General features: G+C 39.9%; 1 protein-coding gene across 4 annotated transcripts in view; it reads left to right on the top strand.

The window, feature by feature from the left end:
* Nucleotides 1-14,558, top strand: part of LOC122543069 (receptor expression-enhancing protein 1-like) — a 30,839-nt gene extending 16,281 nt beyond the window's left edge. For 3 of the 4 annotated variants that reach the window (XM_087984449.1, XM_043681290.2, XM_087984448.1), the window contains exons 3-8: nt 4,478-4,554; nt 5,031-5,151; nt 7,917-8,030; nt 9,262-9,415; nt 10,783-10,970; nt 12,164-14,558. In XM_087984449.1, the coding sequence (XP_087840575.1) occupies nt 4,487-4,554; nt 5,031-5,151; nt 7,917-8,030; nt 9,262-9,415; nt 10,783-10,970; nt 12,164-12,232 (714 nt within the window). In that variant the 5' untranslated portion in view covers nt 4,478-4,486 and the 3' untranslated portion in view covers nt 12,233-14,558. The remainder of the gene's footprint in view (nt 1-4,477; nt 4,555-5,030; nt 5,152-7,916; nt 8,031-9,261; nt 9,416-10,782; nt 10,971-12,163) is intronic. The other variant, XM_043681291.2, reaches the window with a different exon arrangement.
* Nucleotides 14,559-14,980: the final 422 nt, after the last annotated feature.

The following is a 14,980-nucleotide window of genomic DNA, read 5'->3' as shown; positions in this document are numbered from 1 at the left end:
CCAGGCAGTGAGCTTGGATATAGACTTGAGGCCAAAGTGCAGCCTGTTTTCAACAAGGAGTGAGATACTTTTTTTGGGCTAAATGGATCCAAGGATATTGAATGAATGGAGCAACATGGTACTGATTTGGATGATGAGATTGTGAAACATGAATGATGTCATCCTGTTCCTATTTTCTGTGCTCTTAAGTTTGAGTTGGATGGATCCGTGTCCCTTCACAGGCATCTTCTGATTTTGTGGCTTGCAGGTGATTTGTTGTAACATCCAGAAATCTGAGAAGATCCATGAATATTCCAGGTTTTCAAGTCCAAGTGGTTGATCCTCACTTGACTGAAGCTTCAGTTGTGCAGGAATAAGCATATTTTTGTTGTGTTTTGGTTGTCTGTTGTTTAAGGTGGCCATTCATCCCAGGAAGAGACAGTATCTGAAGAAATAAGATGTTTTGCATTATTTGAAGTAGTATTTGGATTATATGCAAAGCAATAAAGGCTGACTGTATCATTTGTCAGATCTGAACTTGACTTGCTTTCATTGTCATCCCTGGTCACCTGACGTCTGAAAAGGTTTACAGCTATTGGGTGAAGGTTTGTACATATGCAAAAGGATATGTTGGCGTTGTTATCACAAAGATCATTTGGGTCAATAAATCATTTGGTCAATGGAGTTTTGAAGCTAACAGGTGTTTGCATAGTTTAACAATCAGGTGTTCATTTGTTCAGGTTATTATTACCAAGGAAATAAAAAGTGATAATCTTGGCTAAATCTAAATCAGTTATTACCACCAAGACATTTGGATCCAAGAAACAAAAGCCAAATTGTTGTCAATGTCTGTCTAGATGAAAATGGCATAGAAACTTCAGATTGGAGTTAATGCTGCAGAAAACACATTCAGAACTGGTCATGTGCCATCTACCACACCTTGACAAAAACTGCATCTTGCTGAATGGTCCACAAATCATTCTCTGTCATGTAATTGTTGATCCAATCCATCTGATGCCCAGTAAGCAGGCAGCAGATTAAGTGTTAAAGACTGTTTGGCAATCGTTTGATTTGGTCACTCCAGTCGTTTTTCATCAGTACTTGTGTACTGCAAAATGGATTGTCTGTTGATTGTTTTAAAGACTCTATCTGTGAAATTATGGCACCTGTTTGTAAATGTCTTATTTCTTCATTGTCCCCTTCACCACCTAATTTAGCATCTACTCAAGTGTTGAAGGTAGAATTTTCTATAAGAGTCAGAATGTCATACAGCATGGAAACAGATCCTTTGGTCCACTTGTCCCTGCCGACCAGATATTCCAACCTAATCTGGTCCCACTTGCCAGCACCCAGCCCATATCCCTCTTAAATGTCGCAATTGTACGAGCCTCCACCACTTAGTCTGGCAGCTCATTCCATGCATGTACCATACTCTGTGTGAAGAAGTTGCTCCTTAGTTTGCATTCCCAATCTCTCTCAACCTATGCTCTTCGTTCTGGCCTCCCCCACCACAGGCAAAAGATTTCTATTATCCTATCCATGCCCTGCATGACTTTATAGGTCTCAATAAGGTCACCTCTGAGCTTCGAAGCTCCAGGGAAAACAGCTCCAGCCTACTGAATCTCTTTGTATAGCTCAAAACCTCAAACCCTGACAACATAATAATTCCTTTTTATCATTCTCAGTCACTAATATACATGGTAAATAGTCAAGGCCTTCAGACTGAATCCTGTGACACTTCACTCAGTTACGTTGCGAATATGAAAAAGAGTTGTTTATCCCAATTCATATTGTCTGTTGGTCAGCCAGTCCTCCCTCGGAGCCAACAAATGAACTGTGACCTCATGTAATGTTAGCTTGTATGTTAATCCTCTGGAAGTTCAGATCTGACAACTGATACAGGATTGCTGTCATCCACTTTGTGTGTTAGATCTTGCAAGAACTCGAGCAAATTCATCAAGTGATTTATCCTTGCTGAAGCCATGCTGAGATGGACAGAAATTCTGCTTTTGGATTTCCTGCTGTTGTTTCCCTAGTTTTGGATTCCCCCAGTTTGTTTATTTACCCTATCCATGTCCTTCATGATTGTATAAACCTCTGGAAGATCACCCCTCCGCCTCTGCTCCAGGGAAAACAGCCCCACTCTGTTCAACCTCTCCCTATGCCTCAAACCGTCGAACCCTGACAACATCCTTGTACATATTTTCTGGACCCGTTCAGGTTTTACAACATGCTTCCGAAAGGAAGGAACCCAGAATTGTGCAGAATATTGCAAAAGTGGCCTAACCAATGTCTTGTACAGCTGCAAACTGACCTCCCAACTTAATGCTCTGACCAATAAAGGCAAGCATACCAAATGTGGCCTTCACTCTCCTGTCTTCGTAGCTCCACTGGAACTAACAACCTACACTCCAAGGTCATTTTGTTCCGTGATATTCCCCAGGATCTTAGCATTAAGTTTGTAAGTCTTGCCATGATGTGCCTTTCCAAAATGCAACATCTCACATTTACCTAAATTAAACTCCGTCTGTCAATCCTCAGCCCATCAGCCTAATTGATCAAGATACTGCTGCACTCCGAGCGCCGCCCTCACTGTCGACCGTGCGTCTAATTTTGGTGTCATCTGCAAACTTATTAACCTTACCTCCTATATTCATTCATTCATTAAATCATTTATGTAAATGAGAGAAAGCAGTGGATCCAGCATGGCTCCTTGTGGTACACTGCTGGTCACAGGCCTCTAGTCTGAAAATCAACCCTCCCCTACCACCTTTGAGCCAGTTCTGTGTCTAAATGGCTTGTTCTCCCTGTATTCTGTGTGATCTAACCTTGCTAACCAATCTACCACGAGGAACCTTGTCAAACACTTTAGTGAAGTCCTGATCGATTACGTCCACTGCTCTGCTGTCCTCAATCATCTGAAGTCCATATGGACAAAGTCCACCACTCTGACTTATTCAATCATCTTTGCCATTTCTTCAGAAACCTCAATTAAGTTTGAGAGACTGTCTTCTGGCATCTTGCCTAGCTTCCAACAGAACTTTTAAGATATTGCTGATTATTTCCCATGTCCTCTCTCTTCCATATCCCTCTCCACAGTAAGCGATAATGCAAAATACTTATTTCGTATCTCATGACCTCCTGCAGTTCCACACTGAGGTGGCCTTACTGAATTTTAACGGCTTTATTCTCTGTCTAGTTTCCCTTTGGTGCATAATGTATTTGTAGAATCCCATTTGGATTCTATTTAACTCTATTTGACAAAGCTATGTCCTGTCCCTTTTTGCCCTCCTGATTTTCCTGCTAAGTGTACTATGACAACTTTTATACTCTTTGAGGGAATCACTGGACTTTTGTATTGTCTATACCTGCCATATATGGTTTGCATGCCATGGGCATCTATTGTATGGTATGCTGAACTTAGTGTCTTCATGGTCTGATTCTTTGTTCAGCCATTGATGTTATCACACTGTTACAATCTTTGTTTCTCTCTTGAATAGAGTTTATTTGGATGACATGACATATATTGTTCAAGGTTTTGCTACTGCTCATCAGCTTTTATAGTTTTATTCCTTTTACAGTTTTCTTTGCCAAATATGTCTCCATGGTGATGTAGTTACTTTGGTCAAATTCTGTAACATATGTGGGACTGCCATTTTTTTGCCCTCAAATGGAATTTGAACTTCAGGCACGTGATGACCACTGTCCCTAAGACCTTCTTTTACAAGAAATTTCATCATGTCAAATTCACAAGAGTCTGTTTGCTGGTTGGTTTCCAAATACCTGGCTCCAAGAGTCAAGCTGTAATGTTTTCACTGAACCTTTCCTCAAACCTACCATTGGCAATTTGATAAAATCAGTCTGTTTGGTCTTGAGAATAACCCATGGTTATTGCTGTAGTTTTCTTAGCAGTCCCCAGTATTTTCTGTTTCATACTTTGCCCTGATGCTGTCATGGACCTGTGGATGGCGAACTGAGGATGACTTTGCCTTGGCTTTGTTTATTTCCATGTCTTGGTTTCCAGTGCTAATGTCAGTTCTCGCTACAGTAGTAGTTCTCTTGTTTGGTAACAAAGCTACATTATCTGCTTCACAGTCTATCTTTTTGAATTGTCTGGTAATCATCAGCATCACCAGTAATCTGTACTGCTACTTTGTCTTTTAACTTGGATCTTATCATTTTCCATGTCGCCAAACCCTCAAGTAACAGCTGTTGTTGAAATTGCAACTTGCTTCGATTTAGTTAATGCTCAATTTGTGAGGGGAGGAGGTGTGGCATGCACATTAAGCCAAAACTGAATTTTATAACTTGATTTGGAAACTGAGCTTTGTGGACATCTTTGTTCCCTGAGCATTGAATAAAAAGAATTTCTTCTGCTTTATAGTTCAGTCTTTACTATGTATTTCAAAAACTAGGGACTTGGCCTCTGATGGTAAGTAGTGCTAATGTCTTCTGTTGGTGAGGCATCTCAATCAGTGGGTGTCTGATCTATCCTTAGGTCCGATGGATGATGTATTGGATTGTGTTTGCTATCTTCACGACCATAGAAACTTTCACGGACATTTTCATTTCCTGGTAAGTTGAAATGTTCTTGTATGTTAAAATTGTGAGATTGATTTGTTCTTCTTTTGTGTCATTATTGGGAGAGTGTAGGATACCAGAGAAAGTGGAGCCACAAGTCCACACCGACCCTCTGAAGAGTATCCCAACCAGACCCATTTGCCTCTCGATTACTCTACATGTACCCTTGACTAATGCACCTAACCTAACCATGAACCCTGGGCAATTTAGCATGGCCAATTCACCTAAGCTGTACATCTTTGGACTGTGGGAGGAAACCAACGCAGACACTGGGAGAATGTGCAAACTGCACACAGACAGTTGCCTGAGGCAGAAATCGAAGCTGGGTCCCTTATGCTGTGAGGCCGCAATGCTAACCACCGAGCTACTGTGCCGACCTGATTTTATAACGTCGGTGGGATATAAGAGTTTGTTCATACAAGTATGTTATCTTTTGTATTGTTACTGAAGTGAAGTTCTGTCTCCTGCAGGTTCCCCTTCTATTATGAAATGAAAATTGCCTTTGTTGTTTGGCTTTTGTCCCCATACACCAGGGGTGCCAGCATGATGTACAGGAAGTTTATTCATCCCACACTGTCTTCGAAGGAGAAGGTAAACCAAAGGAAGTTTCTTTGAAAACCTTGTCAGAGTCATTTTGGACTGTAGCTTTTGAGAACCTACTTTAATGTTCTTAAGAATTTGAGGTCACTGCTGTTCAAAAGTTGAAAGCAAGGGAATCAATCAACCGTTGGTATTTGCAGTAGTGTGTCATTTGTGATGTGAACTTTTGTGACTTGAAAATTAGAAGGTTTCACATGGAATTGTTAGACTCATTAAAGCAGAGAGTGTGTTGCTGATAAAATCTTGTGATTTCTGCAGCAAGCAGTGTCACTGTCATGGCAATTGCTCGGTTTGCGAAACATTCGAGTATGCTATTTTCACAAAATCAATCTGGTACATAACCAAGTTTTTTGTTATCATGCTTTTGAATGTCACATTACTCTTTTTTGTCTTTGGCCTCTGAGAGTTGAAAGATGACACGCTTTGTGAGGCCTTGTCAAAAATTTCTAGCTCCACTTTTTGTCCATATTTATTGACATCTCCTTGACCTCAGCCAAAACCAAGGTTCTTCAGTTTCGTTGCCACAAATATATGTGGAGCTACAAAGCTGGAGCTGTGAAGGGTTAGGATGATCATACAATACTGCCTGCCAATGGTACACCATGTACTTAAATTGCAGCAGTCCTAGTCATTCATTGGTGCATCAGCTGGGTCCATGGAAAGGCAAACAAAATTGATATAAACAAGCAATGGTGTTCTTTCTCAACATGTTGGATTCGTTCAGGGACACTTAACAGTAGATAGTGTACCAAAATTGGTCAGCAGATTTTGTTGGATTTCTGTTGCACCTTCCTGGTTTGCAAATGTCCACTTCAGAAATTGAAATTATTTAGGAACTACTGTTATGCAGGTTACACCAACCGATTGGCAACATCATCTGGTGAACTGCTGACCAGATGGGTTTTGGTGACCACTCGGGGAGAATACTGGACTTGATGCCAGAATATGTCCTTTTTCTTCGCGTGTGTTTATATATTTTTGGACTGAGTAATCTGATCAGTGTGCTGTGCATAGGAAACTTCCTTTACTTGTTCAGGCTTCCCTCAGAACTAAACTTAGCCTCCAACCCCGGTTTCATTACTGTCTGAATCACATGTCAAGGTTGAGTGAATTTAGTTTGCTTGAAGGAAAATGACAAGTTAGTGATATCTTGACTGATAACATCAACTTCGAGGAGACAATGACATAAGCAAGCCAGTGGAAAAAAATTCATGGCACCACTCGAACAGAAGTTAGTGGAATAGCCTTTGAAGCCTGCCCCTCTAACCAACGCAACCATTGCAGATCAAACTCTTCAAATGGCTTTCTCTCACCTCATGTCTTTAATCTTGTAAGTCCCTGTTTAGCTTAAATCTGTCCATCTGTGTTACATATACTGAGACTGAAATGTGAGAATTAGAAGGTGTGGTCTTGAAGGCTTGGTCAGCACTACTGCCTGACAGTGCCAAAGATCTGGTTCAATTCCAACCTTGGGTGAGCTATCTGTCTGGAGTTAGAACATTCTGCTCATGTCTGGGTGGGTTTCCTTTGCTCAAGTTTCTTACAGTCCAAAGATGTTGGCTATGTAAATTAGCCATGGGAAATACATGGCTATGGGGATATGGTGGGGGTGGTTCTTTGGATGAGATCCTTGGAGATTTGATGGGCTTGCTTCTGCACTGTTGCGATGTGAAAACTGAGTCAAATGATTTATATGGTCATTTCAAACCTCAGTGGCATGCCCTTATTTTTCAGTTGTACAGCCTGGTTTTCAACTCGCCAACAAAGGGAACCATTTTACCTTCCACTAGCCTGTCTGTCCCTTTTTAAATATTGGTTAAGTTTCGCTGAAATCACGTACAATCATTTGAATTTTTCTAGACTACTGATGCAGTTTGTTCAAGTTTCTTCCTTGGACAGCCGTACCAGGATTAAGTCTGGGAAACCTTAGTTGCATTTCTTCAATAGCAGTGAGATGTTTTTTGAGATGAGACCAAAAGTACGCACACTGGTGCAGCTGCACGTTACCAAAACTGAGCAGTGAAGCAAAGAGAGATGAAAACCAGGAGGTGACACTGAAAAATAAGGGTGTGGCACTTAGGTATGAGCTAAGTATAAATTATATGAATCAGTTTTCAAATCACTGCAGTGCAGAAACAAAAGTTCAGTCGTCATGAGGTGAAGTCCTTTGGCAACAGAGGTTAACATTGCACAAGTTTTGTTAAGAGTTGACTGCACCTGCATATTGCAGTTGGGTGATTTTTTGATAAGGGCATCAGGGTACTTTTGTATATGTGCCTTCCACATCTTTGCATTTAAAAAAAAACTGTGGCCATCTGGTTGTCCTACCAAAGTGGGCAATGTCAAATTAACGCAGTCTGTTGAAACCTTCCTAAAGCTACTGTACACTGAGCCCACAACACACAGTTACCCTGTAAACGAAAGGAATACTGAAGTAGATTAGTGAGCAAAGGCTTTCTCCGTATATTCCTGTCAGCTTTACTGTTAAATGGATGTGTTAATGGAGGCTGTCATCTTTCCATTGCAATGGACAGATAAAAGAATTTCAGAAAGGATTGTTCATCTTTTCAGTCTGCTGAAAAGGTGAAACATTTTAGTATGAATTCATTAATGGCAGTTTTACTGGTGTGCATTTGAGAGAAACAGAATGTGTGGCAAGTGTGAGATGTTTGGTTTGTATGGATAAAAATGAGTTTTTTATTTGCGTGTATGGGGAAGCCATTGCTTTATATCTGATCTTATGACAACTTTTTTAGGAAATCGATTGCTACATCAGTCAAGCCAAGGAGCGTGGTTATGAAACAATGGTCAATTTTGGCAGGCAAGGACTTAACATGGCAGCCAATGCCGCTGCAAATGCTGCTGTGAAGGCAAGTATTAAGGGCACATGGATAATATTTTAATTATTGAAGGCACAATATTGTAGTTTTTGAATTATGTTCAGATTGTTCGAAGGTAACAAATAGTTGACTTGTGCAGGAGTATTTAACAGAGCATCAAGGAAATAATGTTCTAATGGACTAGATCATCCTGTAGAGTTTTTTGAACAACCTGTCCATGTACATTGTGACAAATCTTGCAAACAGTTGGGACTTGAACCTACATGTGCTGGATCTTGGACACGTGGCATGGTTAAATTGAATTAATGGTCCTTAGTGGTGTGAAAGAATGTCACCTTATGTGTTGATTGGTCAAACAGGACAATGAGCAAGTGCTTAAAGTTTGAATACCTGCAATGGGACTTGAATGTCATGTAGGTAAAGTGAAAGGAATAGATCTTCTGTTGTTTTAAAAAAAAGATTTTCATGTTCATAAGTACAAGTTCAAGACTGTGGTTTCTGAACTTGTCATAGAATTAGAATCTGCATTATCTGTTGAGTGGAACCAGTTTGTTGCCTCATTCAGTGACCTGAAATATGTTATGATTTGGAGATGCCGGTGTTGGACTGGGGTGTACAAAGTTAAAAATCACACAACACCAGGTTATAGTCCAATAGGTTTAATTGGAAGCACACTAGCTTTCGGAGCGACGCTTCTACATCAGGTGATTGCCCTGATCATCATCAGGGCAATCACCTGATGTAGGAGCGTCGCTCCGAAAGCTAGTGTGCTTCCAATTAAACCTATTGGACTATAACCTGGCGTTGTGTGATTTTTAACTTTGAACTGTGTTCAGCACAAACTCATAATATCCACCCTGAAGGCTATTGTTGCATCCTTGTAAATGAGGATTTACAGAGAAATGGTTCCAGTTTTGGACCCTTTCAAGCATCTGTCTTTGCCTGATTTGAAAACTGTACCCTTTGACATGGTTTGTTTAACAAACTATGTTGTCTTGACGAGCTCTCACCTAAGGAAAAAGCAGTATTGGAGACCTTTCGGAATATTTATGCGTCACATTTTTGGTGATTGACTTGTTCACAACATTTTAATTAAATTATTTTTGTTGGATCATGTTTGGAACTGAGGTTGTCCTTTTTCAGTGGAATGTTGACCATGTATACCTTTTCAGTCAAGGGAAGTTTTCATTTCATGTTTGAAGGAACTTTGCATTGCATGGTGTTGCTGTGATATCTCATCCTTGTCTTTCTGCTGCTGTAGAGTCAGGGAGCTATCGCTGGCCGCTTGCGTAGTTTTAGCATGCAAGATTTAACAAGCATTCAGGGTGATGAGCCAGTACATGACAGAGACCCTCTTTATCCTGAGGATGAGCTGATGGGAAGGAAACCATTCTCTGCTACACAGCTAGAATGTGGTGAGTCTATTTATTTTGCTAAGGTTAAAAAAAAGACATATCTGGACATGGCACATCACAGCCTGAGACCTGAGTTCTAGAAGACAGAGAATTTTCCTGTGTCAAATTTGGGATATTAAATCAGTTGTTAAACTTCTGGCAATCATTTTGAAGATAACAAATTGCGATGACTATCAGTTTGGTATTCATGCCATGGCCTGCACTGTGGAAGTTGCAAAGACCAGAAATATAAATGGCACTAAAACATGGATGGGGTAGATTGGGAAGTTTGACTGCTGAATATGCTGTGTTCATTCCTTCAAGTTTTGTCAATTTAATCACTCCCTGTAAGCTCAAACTGAATTGAGCACTATACCATTTGTTGGGGAATTGAGGAAGACTGAGCAAGTTGCAAACAGTATTGCAATTTGAGTTGACCACTCCAGTGTTCCCTCCACATTCAAACTAGAGAAGATCACTTTCAACGTTCAATTAAGTTTAGATCATAAAGGTTTTTCACTGAAAATCTCAGGTTGTCTTTGGACCACCATTACTTATAGCTTTGTCGTCAGATTTGCAGTTTCACATCAACTGCATTATGTCAGCCTTACTCTATCAGATTGCAATATCTTTCACTCTCCTTATTGTGAAGGTCTGTGAGTCTGTGACAGAGTCCATCAGTTATATGGAAAATTACCAGGAACAGAAAAAGGGTCCTTTCTGGGGTGATCTGCAGTTGGCTTACCCCATCAGGCCAAATGCTGGCCCATGCAATCCAAGTGGATTTGTCTTCGAATGTGTTAGAGTTTTGAGTATATTTTGAGTGTTGCTGACCACCTATGCTGTGTTGTATACTCATGTCACAATTCTAAGTATTACACCAGCTTCCAAGTAGTGTAACAACTCACGATAAAGTGTTGAAGAGTTGATACTGCTCACCCATGACGAGGTGCATATGTTGGGATGAGAAGGTAAAAGGGGCTGCAGAACAAGTTTGGAGTTACCATGACTATTCATGAATACACAGGTTTCAGACAGGTATTGGTGCTTAGTCATGCTAGTGAACATCTGACATGAACTGTATTGATTCCGAGCTTGCAATTTTAAGCAGAGTTTGTCTTTTGAACAGAGGTCAACTAGCCACTGCTTTCCTGAAAATCCTTTTTCTGGGCAGAATGTTGTGGCCTTCAGTTGAGGCATTAGGTCGATGACTGATTTCCTTTGATGTTGCATTGTCAAACTCCAAAGGGGTCAGCATGCATAATTCAGCAAATGTTGTTGTGTCTTAGAGAGGATCCGAAGAAATGCAGGCAACTATTGGTATTGAAGTGTTATTTAGGAGCTGAAACAAATGTTTATGTTAGGATTTGACTTGTCATTTTTTTCAGCTTCAACACAACCTGTATCAGCATGCAATGATCAATATATTGACAGCGATTCTCATGATGACTACAAGTCTGATGGGGAAGCAGAAAACCAGAAAAGTTCTTTGCGTCGCCTTGAAGTACCAAAGATCAAACGAAGTAGACGAGTGCAGGGTCAACAAATGTCCCGAAAGAAAGTGCTGGGAAAAGAGGTATGAGTCCCTGCTGTCACTCTTAAGGAACTAGAGGTTTTTGTCAGTGACTAGAAATTTGTGCTCTGTTCTGTATGGGCCTAATGGGTCTATTGCATAGAAAAGCTGGTGATGTCCAGTTGTAATTATGAGTAATGGAGAGAAGATGCATCTGAGGGGCATGTTGACCTCGTGTAAGCTTGTAGACATGTTGACATGATGGAACCATTCTTGTGCCTGGGCATATACTATATTGAATCGTTTGTGATGGTGTAAGACTTCTGTAGGCTAAATGGTTACGATGACATGTAATGAACTTTGGAAATAATTTATTGGTTATTGGCTTGGCAATTTTTTCACCCAAGTTGATCTTGGTATTATTTATTTCCTGAGATAACTCCATCTTGCCATCTAGTTGATGTCATGCCATAGGGGTTTCTGAGTTGAAATAGTCTGAATATCAAGCTGGAAAAGCTGTAATTAATAGTGAAATTGTCAACCTGTATAATCATAGTTTGGTAACATTGTAATATGTTAATTTGACTGCAACACTTGATTGAATACCTCCAAAACTGAGGTGTAAGCCTTTTGACATGGCAATGCAGCTGGTTGCTTTTGGTAATGTTTTGAGGGCCCCTGGTGGCTGATAGGGCAAACTGCATTGAGTTTAATTTCATATTCTTGGAGGCAAATGTGGATAGAGGCTCTGACTCCTTGCTGCAAAATACATGTTTTGTTAAGCAGAGAATCACTTTAGTTCAGACCTGTTTGTGAACACCCTCTTTTTTATTTGTTTATCATTGTTGCAATCACTATTGTTAATCAGTATGCAGTGTCTCGAGAACTCGCGTTTAACTGTAGGGCATTGTAACAAAGTGTAATATTTGTCAATTGTGTACCTCCATAAGTCTGCAGCAGATTGAACTTGAAAATGAGAAGGAGGTATGATGTTGGCAAATGCTGGTTTCTTGTTGGTTAGTGTTCCCTGTCTTATCCTTTTACCAAATCCTGAGAGCCAGATCAGGTTTGGATCCTGTGAGTTTCAATTGAAGATGAGTCCAAATGTTGTTTCTTTGTCATGTAACAGTGTGTGGTAAAATTGTGTCCTACGAGCATCGTAGTTGAAGGTAATAAGTGGACATTGGAATGTTGAATACTTTCAATCAGTTATGACATCAGTTTATATGTTGTCTAAAACTTATTTCTGTTTCTAGGGTGTGGTAAAACCAGTGAAGGTTAGACCAAAGAAGAAGGCTGTGCAATCGAATTTTGACACTTTATGAATTCCAGAAAACCACATTTTTTTTTTCAATTCATCAGAAACGTAGAGGTCGTGGGTGAAGGTGACTGCTATTTTTATTCACTGGCAATTTTCAAATGGCCAAATGTTCTAATCTTCTGAAACAGGGTGACATCTTTGTAATCTTGTTGTGTGCCCTGTTTTTAAAATGTGTTCTGTAAAGATCAGTGCCAAACACTGGATCAGAATTAATGTCCAAAAAATACTTGTCCAACCAAAGAGTGTAGAGGCATAGACTGTAATTGTGTCAACAAATTAGTGTAAAGGGAGATGCTGTGTATTTTTAAAACTGTTTCTTGCCACATGACTGAGTCTGGGACTCCTTTTTTTTCATATTCCAGGTTCTTTTTAAAAAAGTGCTCCATGCATTGTTGTTCGTGGCAAATGAAATATAAAATGTGACAGTAAGGAGCTTGCACGGACTTGTGTTTTTACTAATGTCAAGGTCTGTTCTGTGGCTCCTAATTTATTGGCATCTAATGACCATGTATTGTGATGAATTGATTTGTTGAAGAGTTAAAATAGTAATGCATAATATCACAGCCTTGTGGGACAAATCTCCTTCAGGTAGTTTAAGTATGAATGTGGAAAATGGTAATTTGGTGGAAATGCTGTGCTGTATCTCAGTCAAGAGTGTGAATTTGAGTCTGTACGTTTGACTCAGAGAATGGAATGTGTTATGTGCTTGTGATGAAATGTATTAATGTCACCAGTCCAGCATTTGGGAGTTCATGGACTGAACAGCAGAAGCTCACAGTCAGGCTTTTACTGCAAGTAAATCTAGCATAAAAACTTAACAGTCCTTGTCTTCCTCCCATGTGTGTGACATAAATTTTGAAAGAATACATGTTTAGTTTAATGATTGAATGTCACCATCAATTCTTGCAAATAACCACTGGTCATTGTATTCAGTGACCATAGGGTGTTGTCGACAAGCTACATGAAGTTGCAGTCTTGCTGTTAACAATACACTGAAGAACTGATTTGGAGTAACAGCACTATTAAGAAGGATTGATCCAACATCAGCTGCATAACTTGGGTTGAGCACTTTGGTGCTTTAATGTTGAAGTGGCTGTGTGGTTTCAGTTCAAGCTGAACATATGTGGACTCAAGTTGGCCAAGTTCCCATGATTAGTGTTTTCCTCTGCTTCACTGGACCTTCCCCAATTCCAAAAATATTTAAGTAAGGAGAACTGTGCGTCTACCTTGTCCATGAATGGTTTGTACCTATTTGTTGAGAATCTCTGGCTGCTTCCAGTGGTTGAAGGACTTTGGTTGTCATCTACTTTGGGTTGTTTGGATGTTTGCTGTGACTTGCATTCCACTCGGTCATTGAGTTTTCTTAATTTCTGCCTAAAACAAAAGCATTTGTTCATACAGAAATACTCCTTGGAGCTCGGGGAAAAAAAGTCCCATACACTGGAAAAGCTGCAAGTCTCATTGTGATCCTGTGTACAAGGACGATATGCTTCTTTTTCCAACATTGTGTGATGGACTTAAATTCTTTCAAGTTACCATTCTTAAGTGTCATTGCCAGGTTTTTATTGTCCATTGTACCATGTCTGTGAACAAATTTTCAAGTGTCATTTCAGTTCTAATGCCTTGATGTTTAACACTTTTATATTTCTCATTTGTGTGAATGGAAATGTGCACTGTGCAAAATAATTACTACTGAGAAAGAAGCCGTTCATGCGTGCACATACAATGTAAAAGTCATTTTGACAAATTAGAAGTTTGCAACTAATATTGAACAAACCTGACATTGAAATCATTGCCTTGGATCATTTGGCACCTGGCCAACGTTCTGCAATATCTGGCCCCATGCAACCACTTCAGCTGCCGGGTGGTACCACTTTGACACAATGTGAAGTGAGCACATTGCAGCAGGTAACTCTGTGCAGTTGGATACATTTACTCTGATCAGCACACGGTCCCATGGTTCCTTCTTCTGTATTTAAAAAGTTGACGAGAGGACTATAGCTGTTTACATGATGCCATTTTTGGCTTGGATTTGATCTGTTCTCTGAAAGATAATTGGAATAAATGTACCTGTTTTAAAGTGGCCCAAACTTTCATAAGGTTATCAAAACAGGAGTCATTTAAGTGGACATTTAAGTACAATTTGGAGTACAAGTGGTGTCCAGCACTTCTCATTTAAATTATGCTTGATGAAATGCAAGGATTTGAATGTCAGTTTGAATCAGCCTGTTATCAACATCTTAGTTTTTTTTGTATCTTGTTTGTTATGTTTTTACAAGAAAGTCTGTATTGAGGTTCTTCTTCGCAATAAATATTTTGTCAAACAGTTACATTATTTTCTAGTATTTCCTTGGTCAATCATGCAATTGATGATCTTTGCACAGGTGTCACCTTCCATCTGTAATGAGGCTTGGAAATCTGCCATTGTTAACATGTCTGGCCTTGGTGTGACTGCAAGCACTTGAATGTGGTGTACTGTTTTCTCTTTTCTGTAGTGGCCAAGCACAGTATGCATTTCCAGCAAAATGATATAGAAGTATAAAAAGATCCCTGTGTCTGCATAGGTTTCCTCCCACAGTGCAAAGATGTGCAGGTCAGGTGAATTAGCCATACCAAATTGCCTATCATGTTTAGTGCATTAGTCAGAGGGAAATGGGTCGGTGTGGACTTATTGGGCAGAAGGGCCTGTATCTACACTGTAGGGAATGTAATCTAAAATTCAAGTGTTGGTAGCATTGACCTCAGCATGGGA

Source organism: Chiloscyllium plagiosum, unplaced genomic scaffold (assembly GCF_037043375.1).
Source record: "Chiloscyllium plagiosum isolate Xiang-an unplaced genomic scaffold, Cpla_swu_hap1 HiC_scaffold_48, whole genome shotgun sequence".
NCBI lineage: Eukaryota > Metazoa > Chordata > Chondrichthyes > Orectolobiformes > Hemiscylliidae > Chiloscyllium > Chiloscyllium plagiosum.
This window is presented reverse-complemented; position numbering and strand designations above follow the sequence as displayed.